The sequence below is a fragment of the Scatophagus argus genome, chromosome 6, assembly GCF_020382885.2.
Source record: "Scatophagus argus isolate fScaArg1 chromosome 6, fScaArg1.pri, whole genome shotgun sequence".
Taxonomy (NCBI): Eukaryota; Metazoa; Chordata; class Actinopteri; family Scatophagidae; genus Scatophagus; species Scatophagus argus.
The window spans coordinates 918442-937509 of NC_058498.1; the positions used below are offsets into that span (position 1 = coordinate 918442).

A 19068-nucleotide genomic window follows, 5' to 3' on the forward strand; every position below is an offset into this window, starting at 1 on the left:
GAAGAGTTGTTTTGGTGTTAAACCTGCTGTCCGTCATGTCAATCTGTTTGTTCTGCAGTTTTACCTCCAGGCTGTTTGTTGGAAGCTGTTGACCTGCAGGTCTCTGAGGACATTACATCAGAAACTCCACCTGGGAGACACCACCTCTCATACTTCATATTCCCATCAGTCTGGATGAAACTTGTCTGTGGGCGGTCTGAAGACTTCTACTTCACACACTGGAGCCACAAAAGCCAAATGAGCATAAAGGCGAGAGCAGCTGTTAGCTTCAACAACAACTTTAATATCTCCCTGATGGAACAATAATTCTGAGCATCTGCTGACAGCTGAACCTGTTGTGTTTTCCTGTTCGCTTCAGTGCAATCAGAGTTTTATCACAGCAACATCTAGTGGACGTCAGAGGGACTGCAGCGCAACGCACCTCGGCTGAGGAGGCTGCTGAGTGGTTGGACGTCAATCCAATTTTCAGCCTGCTGCACAAAGTATACAAGCACGGTCACTGCATCAGTACTGCAAGTAGAATCCAGTAGTGGAAAGTACTTTTACTGAAGTATTATACTTAAGGACTATTTTAAGATACTTGTACATCACTTGAGTATTTCACAGAACAGCTTCTTTTACTTGTAATACTTCGACTAGATTTTGATTATAATACTTCTGCGTAATCAAGATTTTAAATGATTGACTTCTTACTCCTAATCGAGTATGTATTGATTTATACATCACAGTACTGGCACTTTTACTTAAGCAAAAGGTCTGAGTACTTCTTCCTCCCGACAGAAGCCCACAGAGGTCAAATAACCGAAAAAAAACCCTCTGTGATAACGAGTGATCCATTACCACAAATTTCAGTTTTTTTTCCTGAATTGTGTGCATATAATCTGTTAGCATCTCCACTCACTTCGGGCACCATTAGAACATAAGAAAGACTCTGTGGTTCACTGCAGTTCCAAGTAGAGCACAAATGTAAACGATAACAAGTGCCAGCAGAACCGTCTGTGAAGATTCTCAGTCATTTTCAATCAAGGGGTTCAAACTTTGAATTTCAGCACGGCTCATGTTTATTGTGTGGGTGAAATAAGTAACAGAAGAAGTTTGAGCGGTTTAGTCTGTGTTTTATTAAGGATGCTCACTAAATCAGAAAGACACAGATTAACACGCTCAGATTACTGCTGAACACCCACGGCTCCAGGATCTGGTCTGGGACATGTAAATGAGCGAGAAGTTTAAGACTCACCGGAGCAGCAGAAGCTTTCCTGCTGTCTAACTTTTCTGGACTGTAGTGTGTGGGAGTTCAGGTCTGTGCTTTACCGGTCTGTGCCGGGTCCGGAGTCAGAGTGGGACACGAAGGTTCAGCCCTGTGAAGAAGACCTCTTAACTGTCCCCTAATGTTTTCATGTAACGTGCAGACACACTGGATGTCACCTCAAATCATTTTATTTAGTATATGTTTTTTTCCACATTAATTAACACGTTTATAGAAAACCTCAGTCCTTTGTTCTTTGTGATCTCTGTCGGTTACTGCCGGCTGCTATTATTGGTCAGCAGGGACACGGCGTTTCAGCGTTCTGCTCCACTGTCAGTCCTTTGCTCAGCAGGAAGGCTTCCTGTTTGGGCTCGCGCCCGAGGAACTTCCTCAACATCTCAGAGGCGTCCTCAGAGCCGCCAGGCCGCAGGATGAACCTCCTGTAGTCCAGACCCACCTGGAGGACAAATCGGGAGACAAGAATTCAGTCAGCCAGTGCCAATCTCACAGTGCTTCACAGGCCTCAGTTTCAGTTTCCCCCTTGTTACACTCTTTGTGCTAAGCTAAGCTAACAGTTTCCCCTGCTTCCAGTCTCTGTGCTGGTAAAGAATCAGATGAGATGGTGGATGGAGACCGTGAACTTAAGGAGATCACAGTGAGGTGCACTTGACATCTGATCTTAGATGTTACTGTCTGGATGTTTGTTGGGGACATAAAAACCGAATGTTCAGTTTGGACTCTGGGAACAGTAAGCGGGACTGATCCCAGACCAGCCGAGCCAGGTGTAGTCTAGATGCTTCATAAAGAGACAGCAGATCAGAAATAAAACCATCCACTGATTACTGAGCCTACAGGAGTACCTGAGAGTCTGTTATTCCCACCCCCAAGTCTCCTCAGACGTGTGTTCTGGGCTCTGACCTTGGGGTTCATGATTCCCTCCTGTTTAAAGCGAGCGAAGAACATGTCCATGGAGAACACCTCGCTCCACAGGTAACCATAGTACTGAGCGTCATAACCACCCGCAAGGTGCCCGAAGGTCGCCGGCATGTTGGTTCCTGCGGAGGAAGACGGGAAGGTCAGAGAGATCAAAGGAGGAGACAAGCTTGTGAGATAAAACGTGTCCAGCCTGTTTACTGATAATATACCTCCTTATGTTTGACTGGATATTATGCATATGTGCTTTGACAACAGGCTTCAGATCAGAACTGAACAGATTGTTTGATTATGGTTGTGCACTGTGTGCCAGCAGGTGGCGCCCTTTCTGTCTGACGAGACACACTTCAGAGGAGACGATCAGTCGCTGAACCTCTGATTCAGACTTAATGTTGTGAAAGGCAGCACAGTTTTACAAGCTAGTTTCAAAACGACTGCAAACTCAACCGGAATGGAAACAGACAGAAAGATTCTGGAAACGAGGGCTGCAGTGGAAGGACACGCGACACCGACAGGAAGCTGCTAGAGAAGAGTGTGCACTGCGTAACCCTCAGTGATGTAAGATGTGGAAATGGCACCTGATGAAGCGGGGATTCCCAGGATTTCCTGACTGAGACGTCCGTACTCCTCCGCCGCGTCGAGTCCTTGCCTGGTGTGCAGAGCCTGGTCCACTTTAGCCAGAACTATCTGCCTCAGGTTAAACAGACCTGTGGGAGAGTCAAAGTTACCGTGGCAACGGTGAAACAAGCGGCGAACAAAAGCACGACCTCCTCTTTGGTTCAGTACCCACCGGTGTTGGCGAGGCGGGACTTGATGAGTTTGTCGAGCAGCTCGTCGGGGATGGGCTTGCCGGTCTTGTAGTGTCTGGACATCCTCAGCAGAGGCTCCCTCTCCCAAACCCAGTTCTCCAACATCTGAGACGGAGCCTCCACAAAGTCCCGCTCCACGTGAGTCCCGCTGAACATGGCGTAGTCCGCCTGCCAACACATCACACTCAGAACCGGCTGACAGGAAATAAAACTGTTTTATAAGTTTATACTCAAAAAAGTATAAACTTAGCCGTGATATCAGTTAACTAATTAGCTTTCATGCTAACTTCCTGACGCTCACGGTACAAATGGTCTGTCCAAAATCTGAAGCAGAGGCTACATTTTTCAGTGCACTCTAAGCAAATACTGAACGAGAAATAAAGCGGAGGTCTCGGGGGCTCCCACAGGAATGAAAGGACTTCTGACGGACGTCATGTGGTGTCGGGCCGACCAGCTCTGCACTGCATCATTACGCTGAATTAGCACGTAGCCTCATGTGCACATCGAACACCCTTTTGCAGGTTCTCTCAAGTTTTTAAACCAAATCACAGAACTTTGATGATCAAACTGCAAACTATAATTCCTGCAAAATGAATAGTGCAAGAAAGAAACGCTAGAAGAAAAGCTGCTTCTGTCTGAAATCCAGCACTGAGCGTAAAACATGCTTGGCTGAAATGGAAAGCTCGACAGGCGTAGTGATAACTGCAGGTGAAGGGTCACAATCTGTGTGCATCGTGGAGTGTCGAAGCATCCGGTTTAACCGCTGACCTCAGCGCAGAGTTGGTGCATAACGTGGCCGAACTCGTGGAAGTACGTCTCCACCTCGTCGTGTTGCAGGAGCGAAGGGGCGTCGGCTGTCGGCTTGCTGAAGTTTGCCACCATGGCCGCCACCGACATCTGACGTGTGCCATCGGACAGGAGACACCCGGGCTGCAGGCCAAAACATGCGGCGTGACCGTACTTGCCCTCCCTGCAGGGGACAAGAGGACACACTGAGGACACACTGTCGCACCCACACCTCCATTTTACAGAAACCCAGGGCTTCCTGTCGCCCTGCGGCCTCCCCGCTCAACCCTCACCTGGGGTACAGGTCCAGGTAGAATTGGCCGACCACCTGACCGCTGCTGCGGTCCTTCACACAGTACAGAGTGACGTCCGGGTGCCAGACAGCGGCTCCGTCCACCAGCTCGAAGGACAGACCGAGAAGCTCCTGGTAGATGTCCAACAGACCCTGAGTCACCACCTCCATCGGAAAATACTCCTTCAGCAGGTTCTGGTCCACAGCGTACTGAGTCTCCTCCACCTGAGAGGGGGACGGGGGGAGAGGAGAAGCAGTGAGGTAGAGGAAAAGAAAAATGAGAAAAGATGAGAGAGAATACCATCCGACCGCTTGTTAGATAAAAGTTCAGCCACATCACACTGACGCAGCCTGAAGAGTTTGTCTTTAGTTTGGTCTTAACGGGTCTTTTCTCTTACCTGAGTCATGAAGTAGCGGGTGTCCCAGGCGTGCAGCTCTCCAGTAAAAGGCAGATTTCTCTTCTGACACTCCTTCTCCTTCAGCGTGAGGATGACCGAGCGCTCCTCGTCGCCCAGAGGCTTCAGCTTACAAGCCAGCTCCTCTGAAAGAGGAGACAAAGAGAGAAGTGTGAGGAGGAAAACCTCTGCTGCAGACTTCAGGATCTGAGCTGTTTCACTTCCGGGCGCCTCATAGGAGGGATGAAACACAGAATGTTCCCAAAGCTTCAGCTCAGCGAGGGATCGAGTTTCACAAACAGTCACCACGTGTTGGTGGGAGATCAGTTCAATCCAAACTGTTCAGTGGATGGAATAAAAGCAGCACTTTGTTGATGTTCGGTTGAATAAATCCATAATGATTCTTACATTTTGTTTGGACGGCTGCTGCTCAGGTGTGTCACAGGTTGGAAACACAACACTCACTCACCCAGGAAGTTGGCCACCTTCTTCCCAGACTTTGCCATGTTCATCTCCAGGACGAAGTCAGCGTGGGTGCTGAAGCCGAGCAGCGAGCTCTTCTGAGCCCGCAGCTCCACCAGCTCCTTCAGGATGGCCGAGTTCTCCTGAAAACACACACAGGACTCGAGAGTTCAGCCCTTTGATGGATGAATCCAGTTTACTGTCTCCTGTCCCACCAAGTCACCGTGTTCCCACAGGTCACACGTTAACTTGTTGAGTACAGTGTTAAATAAGCTGGACTTATCCTTGAACTAAAACAGAATTTAAAAACCAGCTTCCATGAATTCAGCAAAGGAGAAATCTGATCTATCAGTCAGTCTCTAAATCTTTTTTGTCAGCTGTCCTAACTGATTCATTGCTGTCATCTGTTTCTGTCCCTCACAGTGAGCTGTTATCTCCTGCCTCACCTCCTTGCAGCGGGAGTTGAAGGCCTCCTCCAGCTTCCGGCGGGTCTCTGGGACGAAGCATTTCTTCATGGTGGGGAAGTAATGAGGATACTTGAGGGTGACCTTGAGCTTGTCTCCATCCTGCTCCAAAGAGCTGAGGAAGTCCTCAGGTAGGCCGCCTGAAAGCAACAAGCGTCATATCATGTCTTAATGGCGAAAGCAGGCTGGAAGGCGTGAAGACTCGCGGGACGGTGGACTCACCCAGCTCGTCTCTACTGAAGGACAGACTGGTGGTGTCCTCGTTCAGGTTCTTGTTGAAATCAATGCACAGGTTGCTCAGCTTCTTCTTGATGTTTTTGATCTCCTGTCACAGCAGAGTGAAGGTGGATCAGACTCAGACGCTTCATGGACCCTCAGAATACAGATTAAATACAAACTGACAGGAACTTTAGGAACAACTAAACAAAACATTTTGTTGTCTGTACAAGAAAACAGATTTCGACACAATTCTGATAGTTTTGTGAATAATCCAGACAGATCACAGGAGAGGAGACTGGACTGCTGGACCTGGTGGAGGTTTGTGCTCTCTGAGTGCCCTTCTAGTTTCCTGATGGACCATAAAACATATCATAAAACCTGATCCTTTTCTGTTTGTTTTGGCTCAGCCATCAAAAATCACCAAATGTTTCAGTTACAGAGATCCTCTTTCTTAGACTGAAACACTTTGCTGTGGAAGAATAATCTGATGTTACAGAGGTGAAGCTCGATGGAGGTTACAAATAGGAAGGGGCAGCCACCTCTTGTGTCTCTTTGGGCAGGTGGAGGCCGTTCCTCTTCCCCAGTTTGATCAGTCGCTCCATGTAACGCTTGGACTCAGCATTGAGGCTGTCGGCATTGAGTTTCTTCTGCAGACAGAAACAGGAAGAGACGAGCAAACCTTTAAAAAGCAAATGGAACTGAAACAGGTCCAGCTACAGGTCTGTTCAACAGTGCGCTCACCTCCAGAGCGATGATCCTCAGGTACACGTCCTCCCTCATGCTCATCTCCACGTCAAACTCAGACAGACGCTTGTCAGCCTCAGTGCTCGCCGCCCGGACCTCCTTACATGGAGACACGTGTTGCGGGAAGTCCAGCATGTTCCTCTGGACTGAGACGTAGAAGGCAGGAGTCAGGGGTGGGGTCAGATGTCAGATGGGTGGGGTCAGACAGGGATGGGCAGAGTCAGGCGGGCGGGGCGGGGTCACATATGAGAGACAGCACAGCGACGTCACAGTTAGTTAATGTGTTTCTGTGACCGGAAGTGAGTACTGCAGGAATTACATATTTTTATAAGCCAACGAAAACAAAAATATTTTCTTTAAAATGATACCAACAAAACTTCTTCACTCTACTGTGACATTTTTATTCTTAATCAACAAATAGCTAAAGAAATGTGTTAGCGCTTGTACTTCAAATGTCTGATCCACTTTGGGAACCTTGGAAACCTTGGAAAGACCCAGCGTCTAAAGCAGCGCTGGGCCTTTAATACAAACACTGACTCATGTTGTCTGGGCTCTCTGGGTTTGCATAAGCACACAGTGAATGTTTGTGTATTAACTGGTGTCTGATAGCAGGACAAACTTCTTACTTACACAGAACTGAATGAGGAAAATAAAACCAGCACTAAATGAACTTCCTCCTCCTGTCTGTCACTCATCTACAGTGATGGAAAACTTTGAAAGCCTCCACAAAAGCCTGCGTCTCTATTGTGGCAGCAGGTTCAGCTGCTTTCTCTACAAACTGCTGATGAGTCTTTACCATCACATACTGATTCTGCTGACTACCAGCTTTACCGCACAGCCAACAATAGACGACCGACCTGACTGTCCCGCCATTCAGGCTCATCATCAGTCAGCTGTTCAAACGGCAGAAACATCTGGAGGCTCAACAGGAGAAATCTCTGCCAGCCTAATGGAGACAAGTTTTATCTTTCTCTTCCTGTTCAGCCTCAAACAGCAGCGAAGAACAAGTGCTGTGTGTATCGCACTCTCATTTATCATCTTCATCCACAAAACACTTCTGGAGCTGCGCAGTAAAACAGCATTGCACCATCCTGCTGAACAGCTGGGGACGTGTTTTAAAACTGAAAAAACAAACCCCAAAAAACGGGTTTAAATAACATCTTTTCAGAGTCAGAGTCAGAATTCCTTTATTTATCCCCGAGGGGAAATTCTTTTTTGTACAGACATTGCAGTTGCAGTTTTCCCGACCACGAAAGAAAGTGAAAGATATAAACTATGCTCAAGTTGGAATATCAGGGCTTCTGGAGACCTGAATCACACCAGACGAGCTGTGCGGAGCCATTTTACATTTCTGTTTTTAGTTGTTTTGAAACACCTGAACACAAGTCTCCATGACGATGGTGATGATGATGGAAAAACACACTTTCATGCAAAAGTCGTGTGAATTAAGTTTTCAGTGTTGATTACTTCAGTCACACATTTTGATTTTTTGGCAGAGACACTCAAACAAACTCAGAATTATGAAATCTCAGGTAGTTTGTTTATATCAGCAGTACAAATTTATGTGATAACTCTTTAATATCCAAAGTCCGCATAACACGCAGGCCAGAAAAATCAAATCTAACTGCGCCGTCAACTCCTGTTTCTCGTGTCTCTCACTTTTCTGAAAAAGTCTGATTAACACATTTTCCCCAGGCTATGGAAAAAGTCACATTAAAATATGAATATCATCAGAATATTTGGACTCACCGGTGTACTCCACCTCCACATCAGCGAGGGCCTTCAGCGTGTTCTCGAAGGTGACGCCGTCCAGGTCCAGGGCTCCCACGCGGTCGTACACCTTCTTGGTGTTGGTGATGAGCTCATCGCAGAGCTGCTGGATCTGCTCAGGGGTCAGGTCCCAACGCAGCCGGTTCTCAGAGCAGACCGGCACCGGGCTGCCAAACACCACCTCACCTGGGACATCCCAAGAAGCAAGAGCACAGGTGAGGAGAGGACGGGACGAAACAGGACATGACCAGATAAAATGGGACATCTGGGAGCAGGACAGTAAACAACAAGGCAGGTTGGGGGGGTCGACAGATACATCGATCGGCCAAAACTACGGGTCAATAACGTCCAATCACAGACATCTATTGGTATTGGCATGTATGCTTTTTGTTATTTATTTCAGCCCAGTTCAGGTTGAGTAAAGTGAGACAAGTAAAATATTACACTAACATGCATTTTCGGTATTATAGAGAAAGTAAAATACCAAAAACAGGCACAGTTGGACACCAGTCCCTGGATTTTAATACCCAACTGCAACAATATGAAAACTTTTATTAATCGTCTACTGATCAAACTGAAATCCAATACAGGACGGACTCGAGTGAGGATGAGTTTCATCTTTCGGGGTGTCACAGAGCATATTATTAACAATAATATTGGTAAAATTTTAAGTCAATCAATTTAATTGGCTGAGGCTAATGATTGCAGAGGAACAACACAGTCCAGTTAACTATCATGTTAGCTACATGAATAAGCAGAGTGAGCTAACAGCTAACATGCTACTTAAAAGGGGAGAGTCGGAACTGCGGTGAAACGAGCCACCGCTATAACACGATTATAAAACCACTATGAAGACATGTGGCTAACGCAAAATATATTTTCAGGTGAATTTTAATTAACTGGTTAAGGTTAATTAACATCCCACAGAACATCAGCTAAGCTGCCTAGCGTTAGCGCTAAGACTGTTCAGACAGTCGTTCAAACAAGCCCAGTGGTCAAAGCTAATTAATTCTAAATGAATACAGAGACATTCAGAGCGAAAACATGGCGGCCACAGAGCTGATTGTATCATAGAACGATTCAGCCACATTAAATCACCAGAACATTACTCACCCGTCGGGCCCATGGTTCTGTATTGTCCGTTAGGTTAGTCTGATCAAGTGTCAGACCGCTCTATGGAAGAGGATTAGAAAAGATTCAAAAGAAAAACTACATATCCGGTCATACGTTTCAAAATAAAAGTTAGAGCATTAAAGGAACAATCTGTACTCAAAATTTAGACAAACGAAATGAAAGCTGTAATCAATCCCGACATTATTGGTATATTTTTGAACCGTCATAAATATTGGTTATCGGTAAAGTTCTGTCAGTAACACTTGTAAACAAAGCAATCAGGCCTAGCTTCAATTATCAAATACAAATACAAAGTCCAGTTTTTTAAACTATATATCTGTGCACACAGTCTTCTACCTCTTTTACTGATCATTATTGTTATTACTATTATTGTATTATATTGTTGTATATTAATCCTACAAAGGTACCCTGCACAACTGCTAATATGACACTACACACCTTACTTTATTGTACCACATATTTTAATTATTGATTTTGTAGACCTACTGTCCTTTTAGGCGAATGAGTTTTTATTCTGAAGGCGTGTTTGCTAAATTTGCGGTAGTTTCCAGTTTTTGCTGATAACTTGACTTCTTATATCAATCACGACACGCCATTTCAAGGGAGATTTTTTTTTCTTAGAATGGTGAAGGTATAAGCCGCCTTACTCTGCCTCTGATTGGCTTGCTCTGATTTTCTTAAATTAACACGAAACATTCCCACGCCTCCTGTCTAAATTTAACCAATCCGACCAAAGAAGGCAACAAGTAACCAATCAAAGACAGAGTATGTGGGTTGTGACGCACCATCCTGCCAAAAAAATGACACACCGGCGCTTAAACATGACGAGTTAAGTCCGCGACAAAGGAATAGGGTGGTTGAGCGAGTGCTACGGCTAATCGAAGGAGCGAAGCTAACGTGGACTATCCGTTACCTGGCTAATTTACACCCGACATACAGAGACAACTGGTAGGAAAAGACGTCACTGTGCTATCATCTTAGATTTCGTAGCATGTCAGTTACGTATATGTGGCTGCACAGTTAAAGTCAACGGGATGTGCTGAGCTGGCTAACTAGCCCTTAGCATAGCACCGTTATGGTTCGGAGAACACGTCACGCCAAGCCCCTTTGAAAACTCCGACAATACCACATGACATCGCTTTTTAGTAAAACAACATGCACGTTAAAGCAAAAATAAGACATGTAATCAACTTTAAAGAAGCGCTCTTTGATTCGGCATAGGTTAAGTTATGTACACCAACTCACATTTCTTAACAGTTTTTAGCTTTTAGCTAAAAATAGCTTTTAGGAACGCGTTCACTCCGCGTTATTTCATTGTTTCTTCCGGGCTACAAAGTAGGTAGCGACTAGCTTAAACGTAAAAAATAGTTCTTTCCTTGGCGTTCTGTTTAAACGAGTTGCTGCCTGATGAATCAATTATATACAGTTTTTCTAAAATATATTGACGTCCTAATCGTCCTACTAGGTTAAGTCCAATTCACTTTTTCCACAGGGCAATGTTAAGAAATTGACAGAATATAGACTGGGGATTCGTTTGAAATACTTCTACACGTTACGATACGTCAGAGTGAACTAAATGACGGGTAGGCGTACGTTGTTTTTATTTTTCACGTGCTAACAAACTAAGCTAGAAGTAATTGAACTATCCAGCTAACCTAGTTTCTGGAAAATGGCATGCGAGTTTATGGTGACCTCATCAGATTGAGCACCGGTGGTTTAAACTGTGACTTAGTTTTGACCCACATCCAGCAGTTAGCCAGTTGTGTGCTTACTATGTCAGTAGTTGTCATGAACGCGTTTTAAAATGATTCATATACCGAGATGGCTAGATAGTGTTAGCTGGCAGCCGTTAGCATTACTAATACAGCTATGCCGAGTTATACTTAGCCTGAGCTGCTGGAATATTCCACAAGCTAATGCTAAAGGGGGGTAGCTAACCTGCGTGTAATAACAGCGTGCTTGTGTTTGTATTGTGGTGGGAAAGGGGTAACTGTTACGTCTAATTCTGCCCCAAGCTTCAGAGCAACAAAAGCAGTTATGTGTTTTTATTACAACCAGGAATACAATAACAACTAGCCAACGACCTCCCGCCCTCTTGCCGTTTTCTGCAGGGTCTCTTTCCTTCAGTTACCACAGAGAGGTCTGAGCCTCCGTCACCATGACAGACAACAAGCGGCTTGCCTTCTCCATCATCCGGTTTCTCCATGATCAGCTCCAGTCAGGGGATCTGTCCTCAGATGCCCAGGAGAGTCTGGAAGGTGAGCCCACCTTATAGAGCAGAACTCAGCTGTCGGCCGCACAGTGTAAAAGCCGCAGGATGTGTAATGCTGTGGAATGAACAGGGCTGTGGTGCAGTGTTTACTGTGGCTGATGGGATGCGTTGTGAGTTCACCAGTCACATCACAGCAGCTCAGGCTGTTGTTCCATATGTAAAACTAACAGATGATTTTAAATTCTTTGTCCGTTGTAAACAGTAGCTTTTGTCACCTGTGCTGTATTTCAGTTTGTTGTCTTTAATATCAACGCTTTTTGACAAAAATTCAGTATTAATTTTTACTTCACTACATTTTTGATAATCATAATTACTTTGTTCAGTTAGATTATTGAGTTTTGATTGGCTGTCACTGTTGACATTTAACTAATCAGAAAGTGTTGTGGGCAGGACTTTGAGTGAGTGATGACTACGTTTTTAAGTTAAATTGTTTGAATTGCCGTAGTTTCACCAGTGTGTGAATTTCCTCTGCGTTAAAGCGAACTTGTTGTTCTGCAGTTGCTGTTCAGTGTTTGGAGACAGCGTTTGAAGTTTCGACCGACGACCAGAGCCTCGCCGTCCCCATGACGTTACCGGAGATCTTTGCCTCAGCCGTGGCCAAGGTAGACCCTGACAAACCACCGGCGTTCCCCTGTGTGCAGGACAACAGCAGGGCAGCTGTGGTTCTTGTTGGAGGTGTTTTGTGACATTTGTGATGTGATGAAGTATTTTGAGCCAGTGATGCTGCTGTGTGGTTAGCAGCCATTTTCCAGGAAGTGTCTGATTCACAGTGTTTGTGTGTGTGGCAGTATCCAGCCGAGTCGCAGGTCAACAACAACTCCACCCAAAACACCCTCACTGAGGAGCAGAGAGCCGAGGCCGAGACGCTCAAAACTGAAGGTAAGACGAGGAGGAGGGTCAAACTTTTCTTCGCTTTATGACACTTTATCAGTACGATTGATGCTGTTGTCTTTGGCTTCGTTTCAGTGATGACTTGTTGTGTTTTCTTTTGGTTGCAGGAAACGACCAAATGAAAGTAGAGAACTTTTCAGCTGCTGTTGAGTTTTACTCAAAGGCCATCGCAATCAACCGTCACAACGCCGTCTATTACTGCAACAGGTCAGTGTGTTTCGTCAGGCTGTTTAGGTCATCTTTGTGGTTCCTGTGTCTCACATAGTTGAACTGCGTTGAAGGACCTGATGTGATGTTCGTGTGTGCAGGGCTGCAGCCTACAGTAAACTGGGGAACTATGCTGGAGCGGTGCAGGACTGTGAACAGGCCATCAGCATTGACCCAAACTACAGCAAAGCCTACGGGCGGATGGGGTAGGACAGCCGCCTCACGCTGTCCCACAGAGATGCTCACAAAACAGCAGCAGCTACTTTCTGAATAAAACACCTTCACTGTGTCTTCTGTGCTGAGAAGTAGCAGCTGTTTCAAACTTATTCCCTCAGCGGACTCTCTGACTGGACCACTCTTGTGTTGCTGTTGTGTTGTTGAAGTGTGTAAAGAAAAAGAACTGAGTTCCAACAGGAGTCGTGACACGTTCACTGTCTGTTTTTGTGTTTCAGTTTGGCTCTGGCCAGTCTCAACAAACACACAGAAGCAGCCAGTTATTATAAGAAAGCTCTGGAGCTCGACCCCGACAACGACACTTACAAAAGCAACCTGAAGATCGCAGAGGACAAGATGGAGACATCCAGTCCAGTAAGAACAGAAGAGACTGAGGTTTATCAGACAGTGATGCAGTGATGGGTCCTTACCTCTGTCTCTCCCTCTCTCAGACAGCAGGGATGGGTGGAGTGGATCTGGCCGGTTTGCTCAGTAACCCCGGCTTCATGAACATGGTGAGATGTGACGCCTCTGCTTTCTCTGCATTCAGCACCATGCACTTCATATCTTATCAACACCACTGACTGTAAAATAAAGATATCAAGATGAAAACATGAGAGCTCCCCAGAAGTGAAGCCCAAACATCTGGATGCCCCCTTGTGGTTGGCTGCAGTATAGCTCATAAACCTCCCCCTCCATGTTAGCAGATGGGAAATGGACCAAACTAAAAACTCAAAGTACACGTCAGAAGTGGAGATGCTTTATCCAGCTTTATATTTGTCAATGCTGCCAATGTTTTGGGGCGTCATTTGGTCAGTGGTGGACTTGTATCCCACGATTATCCAGCCAGTTACGGTACCCAGACTGTAGGCTGAAGGGACCAACAGCAGTGTCTCTGCCTCTCTCCTGAATCCTCATTAGTAAAATTAAAAAATAACTGCAATTCATTATCATCCAATATGACTCATCGCACCGGAGAAATTCATCCATCCACGGACAGCTGACGCCTGTCAGGTCAGATTGATTGGATGTGCAACCTGATGTTCCTTAAATATTTTGATAAAAATATTTTAAAAAAGTTTATGGACTGGTTTCTATGGCTAATGTCCCCCTTCATGTAGGGATGTAATGTTTATATAACTCACACATTTTTTGGATTAGCTCCGAGTTCGAGAAGCACACTTGTGACCGGAAGGTTCTGTTTTTTATTCTCTCAGTGTGTTTTGTGTTATTTGTGTTGGACATCTGCTTAGTGAGCCTAAATGAAGGTGTATTGAATGCGTCTCTCTGCAGGCGTCCTCTCTGATGAACAACCCTCAGGTTCAGCAGCTGTAAGTCGATCGCTCGAGTTTCTCCGATTGCTGTATTAGTTTTTCTTCCTCTCTAGTTTGTCGAGCTTAACTTCCTGTCTTGCGCTCTCTCCCAGGATGTCGGGGATGATGTCAGGAGCATACGGTGGGGTGGGAGGAGCAGGAGGAGCAGGAGGAGCAGGAGGAGCAGGAGCAGCAGCAGCAGCAGCAGCAGCAGCAGCAGGAGGAGGAGGAGGAGGAGGAAGAGGAAGTAGTGCGGCGGCCCCGGGAGCTGCAGGAGCTGGAGATTTATCAGGACTGATTCAGGCGTACGTACCTCAGCAGACGGATGGCGATTTTGTCACAGCAGCTGTTTTTCCCCGTCACCATTTTGACGTGTTGTGGTTGGTTGGTTGGAGGATGAAGTGTTTGAAGGTTGATGGTTTTTGCTGTGTGTTGCAGAGGTCAGCAGTTTGCTCAGCAGATGCAGCAGCAGAACCCTGAACTCATCGAACAGCTGAGGAGTCAAATCCGCAACCGAATGCCCAGCGCCGGAAATGAGGAGCAGCCGTGACACTCAGATACAGTAAGTGCGCACAGCGGTTCCCGTCAGTCGACTTCTCTCACTACAGACGACAGTACAGACAAGTTTGTTTTAATGTGTGATGATGAGATTCATCTGCGTCTTGGCTTTTTGTTCATGCTGAGCATTTATTTGGCACTGAATTTCATTTCCGGTCTGTTTCAGGTGGGACAGGTTTGTGTGGAGGAGAAGCAGAGCTCATCGGGATCATTTATAACTCAAAGGACTAAAAGGAAGTTGTTTTTTTTTTCTTTCTTAGTCCCGTCACTGAATAATTTCTGCACAAGAAAATGAGAGGCCTCCCACTACATCAAGGAGCCACGTCACCAAAAACACCCACTTCCTGTGGTTCTGTGTGGTTTTTAGGAAGAACATTTTGACTTAACACTTTAATAATGAACACCAATTCATGCTAATAAATTCAGCTCAAACACGAATGCTGATCCCAGATGTTAAACAACCAAGTTTCAGACAGGAGCTTGAAATTTCTTCTTAAAACAACACAGTGTTACTTTATGCTCTGTGTGTGTTTGAGTGTGAGTGTGTGAGAGAGAGAGAGAGAGAGAGAGAGAGAGAAACTGAGACTTGGCCTACTTTTGGGGGCATATTTCAGCCTGATTAGGGGCAAAGGGTTTGGGAAAAGTCTCTGTGATGTCCCTCAAAGTGACCTAAGTAGATGTGCGTGTGTGTGTGTGTGTGTGTGTGTCAGACTTCATTATTGTGTGAAACTCTTCAGTCATGTGAAAGCTGTTCAGTCTGAGAATTAAAAAGAGCGTCTCATCATTTTACATCCTTCTGTCTGATGTCTGTTGATTCTGAGCTTTGGATTAATTCAGTGTCTGCAAAACTTGTTTTCTGATCAGCAGCTTCACAGAAGATCTGACCAACAGTCACACTGGGATGATCCACGGTGAAGTGTGAAACCTTGCTGTAACAGTTCGGCAGCTCCCTTTGTACAACGGCTCAGTTTTTACTAGGTTTGCTTGATATGCGTTTTTCTGCCGATTTTTCCAGAGCTCTAATATGATTAGTTATGTAAAAACTCTGAAACTTTTTCCCTCCTGTCAGAGGCCTTGACATGTATTACAATCATGTTTTCTTCTTGTGAAACTGTACAAAACGTCCAAACATCTGATATCGATGCTGCACTTCTTATTGCGTTATCAGCTCTAGGATTGTTTTCAGGTTTCTTTGACTTGTCCACACTTGATGTTTTAAATGTTTTTCAGTTAAATACTTTAATGTAATCAAAACTTCGGCTTGTATTTCACTGTGTATTGGGAACAAAACATGCACTCTGAAGCCTTTTCTGACTACGTCAAAATGAGGTTCGACGTTCCCGACGTCATTAGCGGATCAACCACTCAGCGCCGAGGGATGTGTGACGCAGCGAGGAAGTAATTTCATACACCTGCTGGAGAGGAGACGGGTGGTCGGACAGGTAAACAGGGTTTATCTGACTCGTGTTTTGCGGTTTTAATGTGTATATGTTGAGCTGAGGGCGCTGCCTGAGCTACAAACACAGACGTGAATGGCTGTTTAGTTAGCTAGCCTCTTTAGCTGCCGAGGGCTAACTTAGCGATGGCCAGTCAGTGTTAGCAACTCCGTGGAGCTGGCCGCTTGTAGCAGGGCGACGAACGGAAATGAGGTGATTTTGTCTTCAGTCTAAAAGAAAATAGTTTGTCAGAGTAGTTGCAGATTGAAGAGACACAAAACACCATAGCTCAGCTCGGTATTGATTTAGTTTGAAGTGTCTTCCCGGAAGTGGAATTTTATGCCGGCTGGTTTGAGGTCGTTGAGCGCTGCTGCATCGACGTTAACGTAACGTAACGGTCAAAAACAGTAAAATAAACGAGCTGTTTACCTCGTCAGTGTTTTCATATTCGTTAGTTCATTAGTCATACGTTTGTTAGCGTGACAAACAACGAGAGAGTGTGTGTTGTGGGCGAGAAGGTGACACTAACAACCTCTTAACTTGTCTTGTTGCTCTAATTTTTTTTTAGCAGCTATGGTTTTCAGCGCGGATACTCGTCAGATAAATTAGCGTAATGACGCATGAGATCTGCTGGAAGTGATGGAGGAAGTAACGTTTAGCAAATCCCGTTCTGAAGTTAAAGTGCTAATAACGGCACACTGTCAAAATAAAAGTCCTGATTCATTAAATGTGACAGGAAAAACGACTTAAACGATTATCGAAATGGTTTCCGATAATTTTATGTCAACTGATTGTTTCGGCGTCACTTTCATATGTTTTTTAAGCACAAATTAATTTATCTTGTGATAAAATTGCATGCATGCAAGTAAAAAGTTCAGTATATTCCTGTGCCATGCAGTTGATGAAAAGATGTTTTCTCTGTGTGTCCCAGTAGAACCAGTCGAGTCCAGCAGCAGAGGGCTGGAGGTGTGTGTGATGAGAGTGTGTTCAACACTGTAGCGGGTGCTGGGCAGAGTTTTCAGATGGATATCCTAGTGGCCAAGCTGCTCGGCCTGCTGGGATTGTTTGGTCTCATGCTAGCTGGTGTACTGGTCCCTGTGCGCCTCCTGCTGGTTGACTATAACAAGGCACACAGGTACAGGAGGGCGCTGCCTCTCTGTAACTCGTTTGGAGGAGGTGTTTTCCTGGCAACATGCTTCAATGCTCTGCTGCCTGCAGTCAGAGACAAGGTGACACACACACACTGAATTGACATGTTTACACATTAAACCAAAATGAAATGTTAATAAAAGCTGAGGACTAGGTTTAAGTTTTTCTGGGAGATTACAAATCAGAAAAAGATCTCTGAGTTGACGTTCCCCCTGTTCGGACTCCCCTCAGGTCGCCGACGTCTTCCACCAGCTGAAGATAAGCAGTGAATATCCTCTGGCCGAGACCATGATGATGCTCGGCTTCTTCCTCACTGTCTTTGTGGAGCAGACCATCCTCACCTTCAGGAAGGAGAAACCGTCCTTCATCGACCTGGAGACCTTTAACGCTGGAGGCTCTGAGGCCGGCAGTGACTCCGAGTACGACACTCCCTTCATCTCCTCCACGCGGGGCTCGCCAGGCAGTGGTGGTGGTCGCCACTCCCAGGGACACCAGCACGGACACTTCAGCCCTGCTGAGTTGGCAGGGGCTGGGCCTCTGCGGTTAGCCAGCCTGGTCCTGGCTCTGTCAGCTCATTCGGTGTTTGAGGGTCTGGCGCTCGGCCTGCAGGAGGACGGGGCCAAACTAGGTAGCCTCTTCCTAGGCGTGGCTGTTCATGAGACCCTGGCCGCCATAGCACTTGGGGTGAGTGTGGCAAAGGCGTCACTTGGCATGAAGGACGCCGCCAAACTGGGCGTCACAGTCAGCTTGATGATCCCATTGGGGATGGTGGTGGGGATGGGCATCGAGTCAACTCAGACGCTGGCGGGCGCCGTGGTGTCGGTGGTGCTGCAGGGGCTCGCTGCTGGCACCTTCCTGTTTGTCACCTTCTTTGAGATTCTGTCTCACGAGCTGAATGACAAACAGGACCGACTGCTCAAAGTACTATTCCTCATCCTCGGCTACGCAGCACTCGCCGCACTCGTCTTCATCAAGTGGTGAGACACAGGAAGTGCCCTGACACACAGCAGTACCAAAGGGGAGCTCTCAAGTCCACCTGTGAGTAGCAGAAGCATCTTGAGCAGCTGGATGAACACAAGCCTCAGCTCTCTGTGATCTCATTGGTTAAACAGAAATATAATGAGTTAGTTATTGAGAAGACATTTTACATGAAACCCTGGAGTGGAGTCAAAAACATCACAGTGGTGCGATGAGAAGAAGAATCAGCTTTCAGAGTACACAGAAGTGAACTGCTGTAGGTAACAAATATACTTTAAATAATATTTTGTTTCATTGTCAAGAAATTAATCATTTTCATTTTTCAATACTTCTTTTTTGCAAGTTGCCTGCCCCAAAAAAAGTCCATTGGAAGAAGTACTCATAACTTTTACTTCAGTTAAAGTACCAAAGTAAAAGTAGTTGTTAAGCTACATGGCTCATTTTGGAATAATGCATTAGAAGTAGCAGAAAAAGGAAAATGCTCAAAGTACAAGTACCTCAAACTGAAACTGCTGAGTCTCTGTGTGACGAGTGGACATTGAGCTGGAAAACGCAGATAAAAACACTGGAGCTTTGTAAAGACAGTCACTTTTCATGTACATGTGACCTTTGTTTTTAGCAGGTTTTCATTGTTGTATGTTTTTATATTGTGATCTTGAATGGTTTTGTATTTATGATGGTTTGTGTCACCTCATTGACGTCTCATATTTATCTTGTGTTAGTTGAAATTAAACTTATTATTATCAAATGTGATAATTTATCCAGAGTCATGTTTGTGCCCAGTAATTCCTCTCTTT

At 45.6% G+C, this 19068-nt stretch overlaps 3 protein-coding genes across 6 annotated transcripts; 2 read left to right on the forward strand and 1 right to left on the reverse strand.

The window, feature by feature from the left end:
• Positions 1 to 1421: 1421 nt before the first annotated feature.
• thop1 (thimet oligopeptidase 1) lies at positions 1422 to 9360 on the reverse strand. Its single transcript, XM_046392408.1, has 14 exons — positions 9234 to 9360; positions 8100 to 8306; positions 6348 to 6496; positions 6146 to 6253; positions 5610 to 5712; positions 5370 to 5527; positions 4931 to 5066; positions 4465 to 4607; positions 4068 to 4291; positions 3757 to 3958; positions 2970 to 3156; positions 2758 to 2886; positions 2165 to 2301; positions 1422 to 1703 (listed from the first exon to the last, which is right to left on the reverse strand). The coding sequence occupies exons 1-14, from the start codon at positions 9244 to 9246 to the stop codon at positions 1542 to 1544; spliced, it is 2058 nt and encodes a 685-aa protein (XP_046248364.1). The 5' UTR covers positions 9247 to 9360; the 3' UTR covers positions 1422 to 1541.
• A 685-nt stretch (positions 9361 to 10045) lies between these two features.
• sgta (small glutamine rich tetratricopeptide repeat co-chaperone alpha) lies at positions 10046 to 15497 on the forward strand. The gene is given in 13 exon segments (XM_046391394.1): positions 10046 to 10202; positions 11366 to 11512; positions 12025 to 12128; positions 12322 to 12358; positions 12361 to 12405; positions 12525 to 12624; positions 12726 to 12830; positions 13077 to 13212; positions 13290 to 13352; positions 14131 to 14168; positions 14264 to 14455; positions 14589 to 14712; positions 14875 to 15497. Coding segments are annotated over 11 exon segments (1032 nt in total). The 5' UTR covers positions 10046 to 10202; positions 11366 to 11412; the 3' UTR covers positions 14701 to 14712; positions 14875 to 15497.
• Positions 15498 to 16038: 541 nt separating this feature from the next.
• On the forward strand, positions 16039 to 19024 carry LOC124060429 (zinc transporter ZIP3-like). Of its 4 annotated transcripts, none has more exons than XM_046391388.1 (3): positions 16039 to 16150; positions 17076 to 17373; positions 17525 to 19024. In XM_046391388.1, the coding sequence occupies exons 2-3, from the start codon at positions 17167 to 17169 to the stop codon at positions 18272 to 18274; spliced, it is 957 nt and encodes a 318-aa protein (XP_046247344.1). In that variant the 5' UTR covers positions 16039 to 16150; positions 17076 to 17166; the 3' UTR covers positions 18275 to 19024. The 4 variants fall into 4 exon arrangements, with proteins under 4 accessions (XP_046247344.1, XP_046247345.1, XP_046247342.1 ...); XM_046391389.1 differs by having other exon boundaries at positions 17079 to 17373; XM_046391386.1 differs by having other exon boundaries at positions 16144 to 16357.
• Positions 19025 to 19068: the final 44 nt, after the last annotated feature.

What these genes read in the sequence shown, in the direction of transcription:
- LOC124060429 (XM_046391386.1), top strand. An exon ending in TGCCTGCAGTCAGAGACAAG is followed by an intron (nt 17,374 to 17,524) that starts GTGACACACACA and finishes GACTCCCCTCAG; the next exon opens with GTCGCCGACGTCTTCCACCA.
- thop1 (XM_046392408.1), bottom strand. An exon ending in TGCACCAACTCTGCGCTGAG is followed by an intron (nt 3,157 to 3,756) that starts GTCAGCGGTTAA and finishes ATGTGTTGGCAG; the next exon opens with GCGGACTACGCCATGTTCAG. An exon ending in GGGAATCCCCGCTTCATCAG is followed by an intron (nt 2,302 to 2,757) that starts GTGCCATTTCCA and finishes CTTCCTCCGCAG; the next exon opens with GAACCAACATGCCGGCGACC.